Source organism: Octodon degus, unplaced genomic scaffold, assembly GCF_000260255.1.
Source record: "Octodon degus isolate 3935 unplaced genomic scaffold, OctDeg1.0 scaffold00237, whole genome shotgun sequence".
Classification (NCBI taxonomy): domain Eukaryota; kingdom Metazoa; phylum Chordata; class Mammalia; order Rodentia; family Octodontidae; genus Octodon; species Octodon degus.
The window spans coordinates 332,751-346,484 of NW_004524813.1; the positions used below are offsets into that span (position 1 = coordinate 332,751).

Sequence of the window (13,734 nt, forward strand, 5' to 3'; positions counted from 1 at the left end):
GTTAGTTATATAGGTCTTGCTTTAACTTGGTCTTAACCATCCAGCAAAAAGTATAACCACAAGGTATAAAAAGTAATGCCATATTAATATGCTGAACTGTAAAAGGCTCAAATCAACATCATCTGACAATTACATGTTCTGCTGATAACACACTACTATTATGGACTTGAACTATATTGGGTTATTTTCTGAATTCAACTACCTACAGTCTACAGACTGGTTTCAAGTATGTAAAGGTCCTTTAGGGACTTCTCTAAATACAGCTTTCTCTGACTGCAGTGGAACACCCATCTCTGACAAAACAAAACAAAACAAAAAAGAGGGATACAGGTAAAAGACCAGTTTTTTGGTTTTTTTTTTTTTTTTGTTAATGAGATTTGGTTTTTTGTTTTGTTTTGTTTCAAATTTAGTACAGGATCCACTGGGTCTCATTGCGTAGATCAGACTCGGTGGTCCTCCTGTTTTCAGCCTCCCAAGCGCCGGGATTACAGGCAGTGCCACCATGCCCAGTCTCAATCAAGGTCTCAGTGTGCTCTGAGGGTGGAGCTGGCAAGACACACCAAGATTTGAACTCAGCCAGTGTGCTCTGCCTAAGCAGGCACTTTGGTCTGCTGAGCTATCTGGCCAGGCCTTTAAATGAAGTTTTCTGATTAGTTCATTTATTGCTTGTGTTGGACTTGCAGGATTTTAACTATGATGTCTGTGGGCAGGTTATTTTCTGATAGTGGTTATTTCAGATTCTGTATGCCTCATTTATTTGTTCTTTCCCCATATTTGAAAAGTTTTCTGCTATTACTTCTCTAAGCATATTTTTCAAAATGCCATTTGTACGGTTAGCTGCTTTTGCTCTAATTTCAATTAATCTTGGATGAATCTTCTTTGTGTCATCTAATAAGTTGTATTCTTTCTAGGGTCCAAAGTTTTGAGAACCTAATACACAGTTTTCTCTTCCTATTTTATGGGCTGTGAGCTCACCCCTACTCTGGTTCCAGAAGCCCATCTGTTTACTGAAAGTTGTGGCAATCGTTTAATTCAAGGGATGTCCTTGCTCATTTTGGTAGATGGAGAAACAACTGGGGGCTCATGTCTGTGTTGAATATAGCCAATTATACTTAATCTACATTTAGCTGCTCTTTTAAGAGCCACAAAAGTCGGGCTAGGTACTTACCACGTAGGTGGTGCCTGTGTCTCTCACCCTAAGCTTAAACTTCTCTGTGTGTGTATGTCTGTACTCTCTCTGAAGTTGTCTCCAGTCTCTGTCTCTCACCAAGTCACCATTGGGGTTATACTGAGAATTCGAAAGTGAATTTGGCTTTTGGTTGTTCTGAGTCTCAGCCTAAGGGGGGAAAAATCCTTTTCAAGGGTAGTGCTTAATTAAACAACCCACAATAGTGGGTACTACATTACATTCTTTTATTAACTATGCCTTTGTGTGGAAGGAATCCCTTTAGGGTAAACGCCCATGCCATTTGTGCAGTTCATAGTAGCTGTGGGCATTTCTTTGGGCCAGAATGCTGCTGACTGGGACTGTTGTTTCTCTCTCCTTGAGCTTACTCTTTGTCGTACAAAACAGTCAACTCTTGGAGCCAGGGTAAGCTTCTGCTGCAAACTGGCATGGCTCTCAGTGGCTGCAAGGGGAAAACAAGGGGGTAAGCTTCCAGTACTAAGATGAGATGAGAACTGAGGTCAGGTGGATAGTCTCTTCCCTGATGGGAAAAGAGCAACTGCCCAAGAACTGTAGAGCATTTGTTTACACATAACTGATGTCAATTTCAATTTCTCTGCCTAGCAACTAGCTTGCAACTTGGAAAAGCTTATTTACATGGCTCCAGGAGCTTCCCGTGTTCTCTGGCAGGCCTTGCCTTAGCCCTACATGTGTGACTGATTTCCAGCTTGAGCCCCCCCCAGCAAGCTTCCAACATACTTCCTTTTCTTGATCTATTTCTCCAAGTTCTTTATAGCCTCTAATTTTCCTATCAGTTCTTTCCCAGTTTCTAGAGTTCTACTTTTTCTCCTCACTACCAAGTTGTCATTTTTCCAGGTGTCTAGATTTTGGGTCTCTGAGATGTTGAATATTGCTGCTGATCACTACCATTTTGCCAGTGTTGGCTATTAATAACATGGTTATTGTTATAACTGCATAAATAGAAAAATGATATGACTACTTTTTTAATTTTATTAGAAAAGTCATAGTTTAGTGTTTAGGCTTCCAGTATTAAGGCAGGGACAATGTACAGAATTATCTGGGTCAGGGCCGGGGAGATGGCTTAGTAGAATAAGTGCTTCCCTGGCAAGCGCAAGGGCCTGAGTTCAATCCCCGGTTCCACCAAAAATAAATAAATAAATAAATAAATAAATATTTATTTATTATCTGGGTCACTTTGGTAACCTACATTACAGAGTATGGAGAGGCTCCTTTCTAATGTGTTCAGACTTTTAAAGTGAGAAAAACAGTATCACTATTCTGGGCTTATGAGTGTTGGGCTCCAGTCTAAAGGATCTGTGCAGAGGAAGTAAGGATCTGGGACATTTTCAAGATAGCCAGTTATGATGATTTTCTAATGATCTATCTGGTTAAAACTTGATACTGAAACAGAGGTGATTAGAAGTCCTCTATAATAATGGCAGGGACTCAAGACTTTTTTTGCCATAGATGATTTCAGGGATAATGACTTGAGTTAGGTTCTTTAATCTCAGCCTAAGCAATGTCATCCTATTCAATAAAGCATTCTTGGTGTCGTACTAAGAATAGAGTCCTGTCTGAGGATCTAGAATAAAAGAGAGTCCTGTCTCAATAGCCCTACACACCAGCTTGAGTAAAAGTAAAGGCCTCCTGATATATCCAATTGGTCTGGTTTTCTTTACAAAAAAGAATGTGATTTGGTAATTTTCTACAAACTTTGGTAATACTGAAAAAGCACTGTAAAGCAATGCACATTTATTGGGAAAGGAATTTTCAAAGCAAAGTTTTATGTTCAAATCAAGAATTACTTGCTTGGTATTAGCTCTAAAAGCAAAAGGTATAGTCTAAATATGAAGTTATCATCGTGAAAGAATTTTACAGGACCTTTGGTGAAATTTCTAGGGAAGGCATTTTAGAAATTATCAGAAATAATGAGAATAACTATTTTTCTTTGAAGAGTTACAATTCTTTTATGTTCATGAAGTATACAATGAATGGTCAAACTTGGGAATAAGAATGTATGGGTCTACTATGAGCTACTGAACTCTTTTAGAATATTTTGCTGAGTTTACATACCTATAATATTCAAATAATGGAACTTAACAAAAAAAGGGTATATAGATGAATGTCCATTTTGTATCTGTGTATTCAAAGTGGTTAGGATTGATATATAGTTACATTCTCTTAATGAATAGAGTGATTTGTTCTAATGGTGTTTGTAAATAGGATATCATGTCCACATCTTGTACAGCAATTAACCACTAGGAAGAATGTATGCAATGTGTTAATTATTGAAACTGTCCTACCAATTTGATTTGAAACTGTCTCATTGCTATTTGTTTATCAATAAAATTATGGAAAAAAAAAAAAGAATGTATGGGTAAGGGCCAGCCAGACAGATCAGCAAACTAAATGCCTGTTTACGCAGGTGCAGAGACTGGGATTCTATCCCCAGCATGCCGTGCCAACCCTGCCCTTGGGATGCACTGAGACAGGACTGAGACTGGGCATGATGACACGTGCCTGCAATACCAGTGCTTGTGAGGCTGAAAACAGGAGGATCACTACGAGTTCGATCTGTGTAGTGAGACCCCGTAGACCTTTTTATTAAAAATACATCTTAAAAAAATGGATAGAAAGAAATGTTTTTATGTAAGTTGTTGTGTTCAATTGCATGGCCCTAACTGTAATCCTGTGGAAGCTAGCAAGTGTGCATGAAGCCATCTGCTGAGATTTGAAACCTCTAAATTTTTCACTCCAAGACCTAGATAAACAATATATTCAGTTTATGTTAAGACCCCACATTGGTTTTGAAAGGTCTCTGTTGAAGACATAGTGAGGCATGTTTCATGTTGAAGTACAAGGAGTATGAAGTAACCTTGAGTATCCCAGCAAAGGTTGACTTCAAAGAAACAAAAAAGGGCCTCAACAGGTAGCATTACCCCGATGAATTAAATTCTGCTTCCCTCTCAAGTCCCTGAAGAACTGACCAGATTTAGGGAGACTGATAGGTAAACCAGAAGGCAAACTGTAATAAGTAGATTCTAATGCTTAGAAAGTCTATCCTGGATATTGTTCCTCTCTGGAAGAACACGGTATATTATGTGGGATCAAAATATCTGACAACAGCAATTTAAAGGAGAGAAGTTTGTTTCAGTTTCAAATGATTTAGTCCATGGACTTCTGGCACCATAGCAGAAATGGCGTAGCAGAAGGATCTGGTAGAAGAAAGCCCAACCCTTGGCAGCCAGGAAGCAGAGAGAGGAAGGACTAAGCAAGAGTCTACACTCCAAAGACATGCCCCCACCAAAGACCCAACTCCTCCAACCAGTGCAACAGCTCATTCAGCTATGAACTCATGAGTGGATTAATTCACTGATCAGGGTATACCCATGATCCAGTGATCTTCAGAAAGCTCCATCTCTTAACAGAGACTCTGGGGGAAATGTTTAGATAAACTGTAACAAATAAGCAACTGAATTTGTCATCCAAAGCTCAGTTTTGGGATTAATTTATCTGGGTTAACATTTCCCATAAAAGGGGTTTTTCCCACTCCTAAGGTCCTTATTGCTTATATTCTCCAGCTTCTTGGTCTCCTCTCTTGACATTGCTATCTCCACTACCTCTTCTGTTCCTCCAATTCCTACCACATCCTCTCTCAATCCACTGTGTTTTCACTTCAAGATTAATAAGGTTTTTCTTTATAGATTTAATACAACTGCCTATGGTACAACCAGTGTGTCTAGATTCTTAGAAATGTTTCTGTCCAGGGAACTTTATGTAAATATGTTAATCTACTGATTTTGCTTTTGATAGTTAAAACTGCAGATTGCAAGGGGGTTGCCTGCAGTTGACTTAGCCAGATATGTTGGGAACTGTGATGTATATGTGCCAAAAAATGCATAAGGCATGTGATCATTATGTCTCATAAACATGTCCTAATAAAAAATAAAAATTGAGAGAAAAAGTCAACACTGAGTGCTCACCACATACCAGATATTTTAAAAATCACCTTCTCATTTCCAGTCATCTTATACAGTATTGTTATTTCTTTTTTCTTTCTCTTTTTTTTTCCCCCAGAACTGGGGATTGAACTCAGGCCCTTGCGCTTGCCAGGGAAGCGCTTATTCTACTGAGCCATCTCCCTGGCCCCTTCAAACTTGTATTTAAGCACAGACTTTTGTTATTCTAATTTTTGAGTTTTGTACTCTTGTTCATTTATTTATTTTTCAGACAGGGTATCGCTATGCAGTTTGGGCTGGCCTTGTGCTCACTTTTGTAGCCCCAGGCTGGTCTCAAACTCACAGAAATCTTCCTGTCTCAAGCTCCCGAGTACTGGGATTATAGAGGTACACCTCCACACCCAGTTCTGGGGCCACAGGGTGGGCATCAGCATCCAGGCTGAGATGGTGCACTTGGAGATCTGGGGCCGAGACCACACAGAATGTGGGGCTGAGGATCGAACTTGGATCCTTGTGCTTGCCAGGTAGGTGTTTATGCCTCTGAGCTATCTCTCTGGCCCCTGTACTCTTACTTAAATAAAAAAGAACAAAAGAAAGAGAATAGGAGGTAAAGGATAGGAAGAGGAAAAGAGGTAAGAGGAGGAGATTATAAGGAAATACAAATTGCATTTTGCTTGGATTTCAGAAGCAGACTTTATGATCCATAAATAAACTACTTCTCCTTATAATGTTTCTTCCAATTCTGACACCATTATTCAAGGAGCTGAGCCCTTCCCATGTGTTACTTTAATTTGTTCTTATAAGAATCCTTTGAGGAAGATATTATTATTATTATTTCTGAACAAATGATGATGCTGAAGTTCACAAAGATGACCCAGTTTGACTAAGGCTGCATGGCTGGGAAGTAGGCTTACATCCAAGTTTTTCAAGCACTCTCCATACTTATACATTTAAGCTGAAAAAATAAGAGAGTCTCGGGGGCTTGCAGGTTAGCTCAGTTGTTTAAGTACCTGCTGGGGCAAACCCAGGCAGGCACAGGGGACCGAGGTTCAATCCCCAGGATCCCCATGACTTACCAGACCCGCTCTTAAGACAGACTGAGCCAGCCAAAAAACAAAGAAAAAGAAGAAGAGAGTCTCATAAGTACCACACAGTACTTACATAGTCAATAGGCTTAAGGGATAAAACTCTAGACGTTGGGCAGCCACAGGAAGTAAGATCAGCATAAAGGCCTTCTTCTAACACACACTGATTACAGAAGATGTCCTCTTGGTAACAGAGGAGCCAGCTGTAAAACAAGCAGAATTACAATCAAATTACAGTCAACTAGCAGTTTCTGATTAACATCAAAAATTATAAAACATCCTTGGGCTGGTGAGATAGCTCAACGGTCTAAACGCCTCCCTGGCAAGCAAGGACCCAAGTTCTATCCCTGGTACCACAGGCTGTGCCAGCCACAGAAATTCGGGTACACTTTGCCAGCCCTGAAATCACACATAGTAGCACTTGCCTGTAATACCAGCCCTGGGGAGGCTGACACAGGAGGATCACTACAAGTCTGAACTGTGTAATGAGACTCTACCAAATAAATAAATAAATAAAAATTAAAATACATCCTCACTTTTACAGGCAACAAAACTAAGGATTAGAAAGCATTGGTGATTTGTTCAAGATTATCCCACCTATGAAACGTTGAGGCTGAGATATGAAATAAGACATCTGCTTTATGCTAAAGACATGCTTCCATTTAGTGCCTTCCAGTGCAACATCATGGAATCAATCCATGTGGGTGATTCAGTATTTAAAAAAATGAATTCGTTTGAGAAAAATTAAAACACATTTATCTAATGATCTTTTAATGATTCCGCCAGGATAGACATAGAAGCTAGACTTCTAAAATCATGTAAGAGTATAAAAAATCTACACATGAGCTCGCTAACAGAAATTAAAAAAAAAAAAAAAACCTTTAGAAACCTTGATGGTGAATAATCTTCATTACAACACTTACTAGAAGCTCAGTTAAGACATTCTTTTATAAGGCACCCCAAGGGAAAAATTCATTAGCTACTACTAATTTAGATTTGGTGTAAGTTCCAGCTCTATATTTTAAGATCACCAGGACTGTATACATAGGCCATGTTCACTTTGGATTACCCCTCCCCCCAAATGCTCTCTGACATAATTTACTGTCATATTTTCTATATAATAAGCATTTTTAGCCAATATTTATTAAAGGTTTCCAATGTGCTAGGCATGAGGCTATTATTTCATGTACACCATTTTATTTTGTCTTATATAGTCTTTAAAAATCCTTTGAGGTAGGTACTCATCATTATCCTTCCTTTAGAGACGAGGAAACTGAGGTCCAGAAGGGTGACCCAACCAGTTTAAGATTACATAGCTGGGAAGTAGTAGAAATTAGCTCAGATACAAGTCTCTATACTCTCAAATGAAATATATCTGCATATGCAAACATCCTATTGTCTCCTTAGTGTAAGAACCTGAAATTCTAAATAAAATCTGAAGGGTACAATAGATACTGAAAAAGGGAATGAACTGTTCAAAAGGAAGGAATTACTGAGATGAGAGGATAGGGGAGGGACTTGAGGAAACAGCTGTATCTCTGTCTGTAAGCAGGACCGTTTAGATAATGGTACTGTGGATTTCTGCTGATCTATGGAAGGGAATAATTAATGCTTTATTTATTTATTTGTCTTTTTCTTTTGGTCTTCTTAATTTCTTATAACTACTTTTTTTCTTTTTTCCCAATTTTGCATCCATATAGTTGGTAATCTGAACAACTAATTTGAAGACAACACTATGAAATACAACAAACACTGTCAAATTCCTATTATTTTAATAGTGAAATTCTAAAAAAAAAATAGTGAAATTCTGTATGATTTCTAATTTTTTTCTTTATTACTATTTTGTATTCTCTTCTAAAAAATTCTCCACATACTTATACAACTTCTGTAATTCTTAAATTCTTTAAAACTATAGTTGAGGGGCCAGGGAGATGACTCAGTAGAATAAGTGCTTGCCTGGCAAGCCCAAGTGTCTGAGTTCAATCCCCGGTTCTGAAAAAAAAAAAAAAAATTAAAACTATATTTGTACATTCCTTAGATAATAAGATTTTCTTCCCAAAAAACTCCAATGCTTCTTTTTATCAGAAAATGAAAATATACCTTACAAGTGAAATTACTTTGGGTCATCAGTACATATTTTATTTTTTCCAAAAGAGCTATAGATCGTCTACTTAATTTATAATGCTGTATTTTATATGTTTTAATGCTGTGAAATTCCTATCCTCTTTGGAAGTATAAAGACAGTAACAAATACAAAAAAGTTCAAAGTAAAGAGCTGTATGAAAGAAGGAAAAAACTGCTTAAATTAGGCTGAATCAAAGTTACTAGAAGGAGTGGTTTGGACTAAAATTCAAAGGATATATTGGGATTAAGCATTAAGCAGGGGACACAAATGTATATACCTACAGGTGGCCAGGCAGTTAATGCAAATGAGTACTGTAATAGTGAGAAAAAAAATGGGATAGTGGTTATGATACACTGGGAAACATCCTTGCCACCCACTCAATACCAGCAATTATTGCCAAAGTTCAAATCTTTTTCAGTGGAAACCTATCTTCTGAAGTATTATACCCAAAACCTAAATCTTGATATGGAAAAAAAAATCCTAACAAATGTGCAGCTTGACCAATTAACATCCGCTGATTAGATTTACCACAGAACTACATTCTTTGAAATAGATCAGGGATTAGCCAACTATAGCTCCAATGTCTATTTTCATATAGTCTACAAGATGAATCTGGCTTACAAATTTTTAAATTGTTTTAAAAATTGAAGTAACATTACTCCATGACACATAAATATTATGTATAATTCCAAGTTCTCGATGCAAGTTAAATGTCACTGGAACAGAGCCTTGCCTATGCATTTATATACTGTCTGTGGCTGCTTCCTTGCTTCAACAGCAGTGTTAAAAGCAGTGGAAGACAGCCTATTCAGCCCAGACTAGAAACTATCTGCACTTTACAGAAAAAAGTTTGCTAACTTCTGATACAGGAATTAATGAGAAAAAGAAATGACTAAGCAAATGATGGATGGAAGGAAGTACTGGAGGGACAGTAAAATGACACAATGGAGAATGAACAGAAAAAAGGAGACTACTTGACAATAAAGCCTAGAAAAATAGGAGCTGAACTTGACTCTTCTGGTACTTCAGAATGACTAGGGGAATGAAAAGTGGATTAGTAAAAATATTCAACTGAATTTAGGGACAAAATAACTGAGTCATGGCTGGTTTGTAGTAAATACTAGAAATAAGTGGACAGGAGCAGGAAATAACTGGGAGACTGCAGTTCCATTGGTGAAAGACAGCAGTTCTTACTCTCTACTGCTTCTAGAAAGAAGGGAGGAAAACTGACTTATCCAAAATATTTTGAAAGGCACAGACTTTGATAGAGTATAAGTTAGATATTCGATACATGGAGACACCACTAAACTGTGTACTTATAAATGGTTGGTGATAAATTGGTATTGTTGTATATTTTACTAAATAATAAAAAAAGAATACATTTTACCCCTTACAATCACACACAGTTTTTTATACATGTAAAAGTCAAAATATCAATGCAGGGACCGGGGAGATGGCTCAGTAGAATAAGCACTTCCTTGGCAAGCACAAGGGCCTGAGTTCAATCCCCGGTTCCACAAAAAAAAAAAAAAAAAAAAAAAAAAAAAACCACACCAATTCAGTTAAGACTATGGAGTTTAAAGTTAAAACTGCCATGCAGGCGGCGCCCCCAGGGGCACACTGAGACAGGGAATGAGATTGGGTGTAGTGGCGCATGCCTGTAATCCCAGAGTTTGGGAGGTTGTAAACAGGCTGATCACTATGAGTTCGATGTTTAACATATGTTTAATATATTAAAAAGTAAAAATGAAATTTGAGGTAGTATTCTACAGTGCTGTATATGAAACACATAATGTAAACATTCAAAAATATTTAGAAAATACTCTAACAATAAGAGAATCTTCTCTAAGTTGGTTTGCCAGCAATTTCTTTCTTGTATTCTATGACTCAAAATACTAATTCAGCAAAACTAGGCTAGTTAGTAGTTAGCAATGTCTAAAAAAGAAAAGTTTAAAAATTTACAGTACAGTATATTAAAAAAGCTAAATGTTTATAGATATAAAAGAAATTTAATTATTAGTTAACAAAGAAAATACTGAACAAGCATACTTACCAACCCCGAAGAACTTTAAAAGAACATGGTATGAGTGAAGTCAGATCACAAATTTCTTTTGTATAATCTATGCATTCACCTTGGAACCCTGGTTTACTGAATGCTTTGAGCTATAGGAACAACAATGTAATAATTAAGCAGAAAATAACTGACATCATCTCAAGCAAATAAAAACTTTTATTTCATATACATGTTAAAATTCAAGATGTTAGACATATTTCATGTATCGGCAATGAATTTATGTCAAGACAGAAACATTCTCCTTACTGTCACATTTTTTACATGTTTCAAGGCATCATTTAATATTTTCATTCATCTTTTGTACCAAATTTGGATACAGATGCCTAGAAAATAATTCTGCGTGTATTAGTAAATCAGAATTCTTCCACTAAAATTTTTTTTATTATATCAAACAATATTTTCTTCTATGGTGAGATCAAATATATAAAATAAGCAAACACAATGAATTAAAATGCCTGCAAGTAGGCACAGGGGCCGGGTATTCAATCCTGGGGGCCTGCTGTGCCAGGCCCGCCCCCGCAGCACGCTGAGATGTCAACTGAGACTGGGCATGGTGGCACGTGCCTGTAATCCCAGCACTTGGGAGGCTGTAAACAGGCGGATCACTACCAGTCTGATCTAGTAGTGAGACCCTGAATACCTTGTACACCCTTCCCTAAAATTAAAAAAAAAAAAAAAAAGAGGTTCAGGGAAAATTGGTATGTCTTTTTTCTCCCCAAGTCTTTTTGATCCATAGTTAAGAGAAGAAAAAATATGAGAATATAGGAAGAGATGGTAGAGAAGATGATAGTGGAAAATTCATGGTAAACAGACATCTGTGTCAAGTGTTTCAGTTTATAAGACTGAGTTCTCTAATAAAATCACTTTAAATGTACATCTTAAAGTTACATACAACATTTCTACTTTAGTCCCTTGTTTTTCAAGAAAAACACATGAAATCTCAGCTACAGTACACTTTACAGCAGAGAAATAATAATCTGTAAATCTAGTGGTTTTGGACCAAAATCAAGAAAGAAAAAAATTGGGCTGGGGATATAGCTCACCAGCACAGTGTCTGCCTGGCAGCATAAGATTGTGAGTTCAATCTCTGGTACCAAAAATGAAAGAAAAAATTAATAAGCCCCACAAATATTTCATAATACATTGGAGTCTTTAAATAGCATGAACATAAATAAATAAATAAATAAATAAATAAATAAATAGCTAGCATGGCCCACAGGTCCACTCCACACTGACAGTCCTGCAAAGAATGCAGTGCAGCAGTACTTCCTCTGCTTGTGCTGTTATAGAGACCAGAGCTCTCCTCAGCAGCAAGTGTTTACCTCTGCCATCTTTCCCAGGGTCGTCCTACATGAATGTTTTTCAGCCGTCTCATTTTGCTCTGACCTTGCTCGGTCTGATGTCAGAGCTCAGCCCAAATGAAGGAAATAAGAGAACCAGCTCTCCCGTAACCATCAGTAGCTTGAACAACATGACTTCCTGTTGTGAAACCATATTGTTTGCATTTGAAGCATGAAAACAAAGGGGCTACTCACTTAAGGAGATAACATTTAGCAAGCTTTTGCCAAGCTCCTTCTGGTGATACAAAGATGTGGGGGGGAAATACAACACTTACCTTTTCTTTTCTTTTTTTTTAGTGTAAAAGTTTCTAAAAACGCAATCCTAAAAGGTAAACTACTTTTTATCTCCAAAAGTATAAATTTCTCTATAGTGAAAATGTTATCTAAATTCATAGTAAGAATTGGAAAAACCACATATGAATAGAAACCAAAGCTATCTTATTTACTACTTTTATTTCTAGTTTGTTGAATACTTTTTGAACAGTGGTACCTCAGGGAAATTCGGTTGCTATGAGAATCATGGAATGAATTGTGTGATAAGAATCATGAACATAATTAAGTTCAGGAACTGAGGTACCTCTGTACTGCTGAGCTCAAGATTTGTATTTTATCATGACATTAAGAAATATCTTTTTTTTTTCTTTTTCAGACAGTGTCTTGCTATGCAGTTTGGGCTGTCCTTGAGCTCACTTTGTAGCCCAGGATGGTCTTAAAACTTAATGATTCTCCTGCCGCAGCTACTGAGTGCTGGGATTACTGCATGATGGTGTGCACTATCATGTCCAGCAAGAAATATTCTTAAGATTACTAACAATGTAAATTAAGCATAGTTCAGATGATTTATTTCATAGCATCCTCTAGGTTTTAATCTTTTGTACTGAGGAAAATTAAAATTGACAAACATACAGACCTAATCTATCATGAAGTATCTCTGATTTGATGGGTTAAAATAGTCTTTTTTTGGCTTTGTATTTTTTTAATTATTAGAGTACAAAACATTATTAAAATAAAAAATTACAAATGATATACAATTACACTAAACAAAATATGAATTTCACAGTATTTGTTGTAATACAGTGTTTTCAAAAATTAGTTGTTCATATTACCAGACATGCAAAATTGAAGAAAAAAGAAATACATGAAATATAAAAAAGAAAAACAATTTTAAAAAGACAAAAAAAATAGCATTAACTGCACCTTTCCATAGACCAACAGAAAACCACAGTACAGTTGTTCAAACCATCTTGCTTACATACATAGATACATATCATTCCCACACTCCCTCTCCTGTCCTTCTCAATTAAGTCCTTCCTTTTGAACAGATTCATTCTCTTTCCCAGTATCTATTGTACCCTTCAGATTTTATTTTCTCTTTCAGGTTCTCACAGTAAGGAGAGAATACAATATTTGCATATGCATATCTGATTTATTTCACTCTTAAAAATATGTCCTCTAGTTCCATCCCTTTACCACTTAAAAGCCTCAAATTTATCCTGTTTTACAGCTGAATAATACTCCATTGTGTAAAAATACATTTTCTTTATCCGTTCTTCAGCTGATGGACATTTGGATTGTTTCCAAGATTTAGCTATGACAAATTGCACTGCTGTAAACATGGGTGCACATATATTGCTGTGGTATGTTGTTTTCACATCTTCTGGAAAAATAACCAGGAAGGGAAGAGCTCAGTTGAATGAGACCTCCAATCCTAGCTTTTTGAGAAGTCTCCACACTGATTTCCATAGTGGTTGTACAGTCTACACTCCCACCAACAGTGGAGAGGGTTCCTTTTTCCCCATAGCCCTTCCACATTTGTTGCTGGCTGACTTCTTGATGATAGTAACTCTTTCTAGTGTAAGATGGTATCTCAGTGTCATCTTAATTTGCATTTCTTGAATGACCAATGATGTTGAACATTTTTCCATATATTTACTTGCCATTTGTATTTCCGCATTTGAGAAATGT

The 13,734-nt window shown here is 36.8% G+C and overlaps 1 protein-coding gene across 1 annotated transcript in view; it reads right to left on the minus strand.

Moving 5' to 3' along the window:
- The window catches only part of Crybg3 (crystallin beta-gamma domain containing 3), a 129,066-nt gene that overhangs the window by 52,148 nt on the left and 63,184 nt on the right, over positions 1–13,734 (minus strand). Inside the window, exons 15-16 of the mRNA XM_023706039.1 lie at positions 10,409–10,518; positions 6,307–6,433 (exon numbers count right to left, since the gene is read on the minus strand). Coding sequence (XP_023561807.1) covers positions 6,307–6,433; positions 10,409–10,518 — 237 coding nt within the window. The remainder of the gene's footprint in view (positions 1–6,306; positions 6,434–10,408; positions 10,519–13,734) is intronic.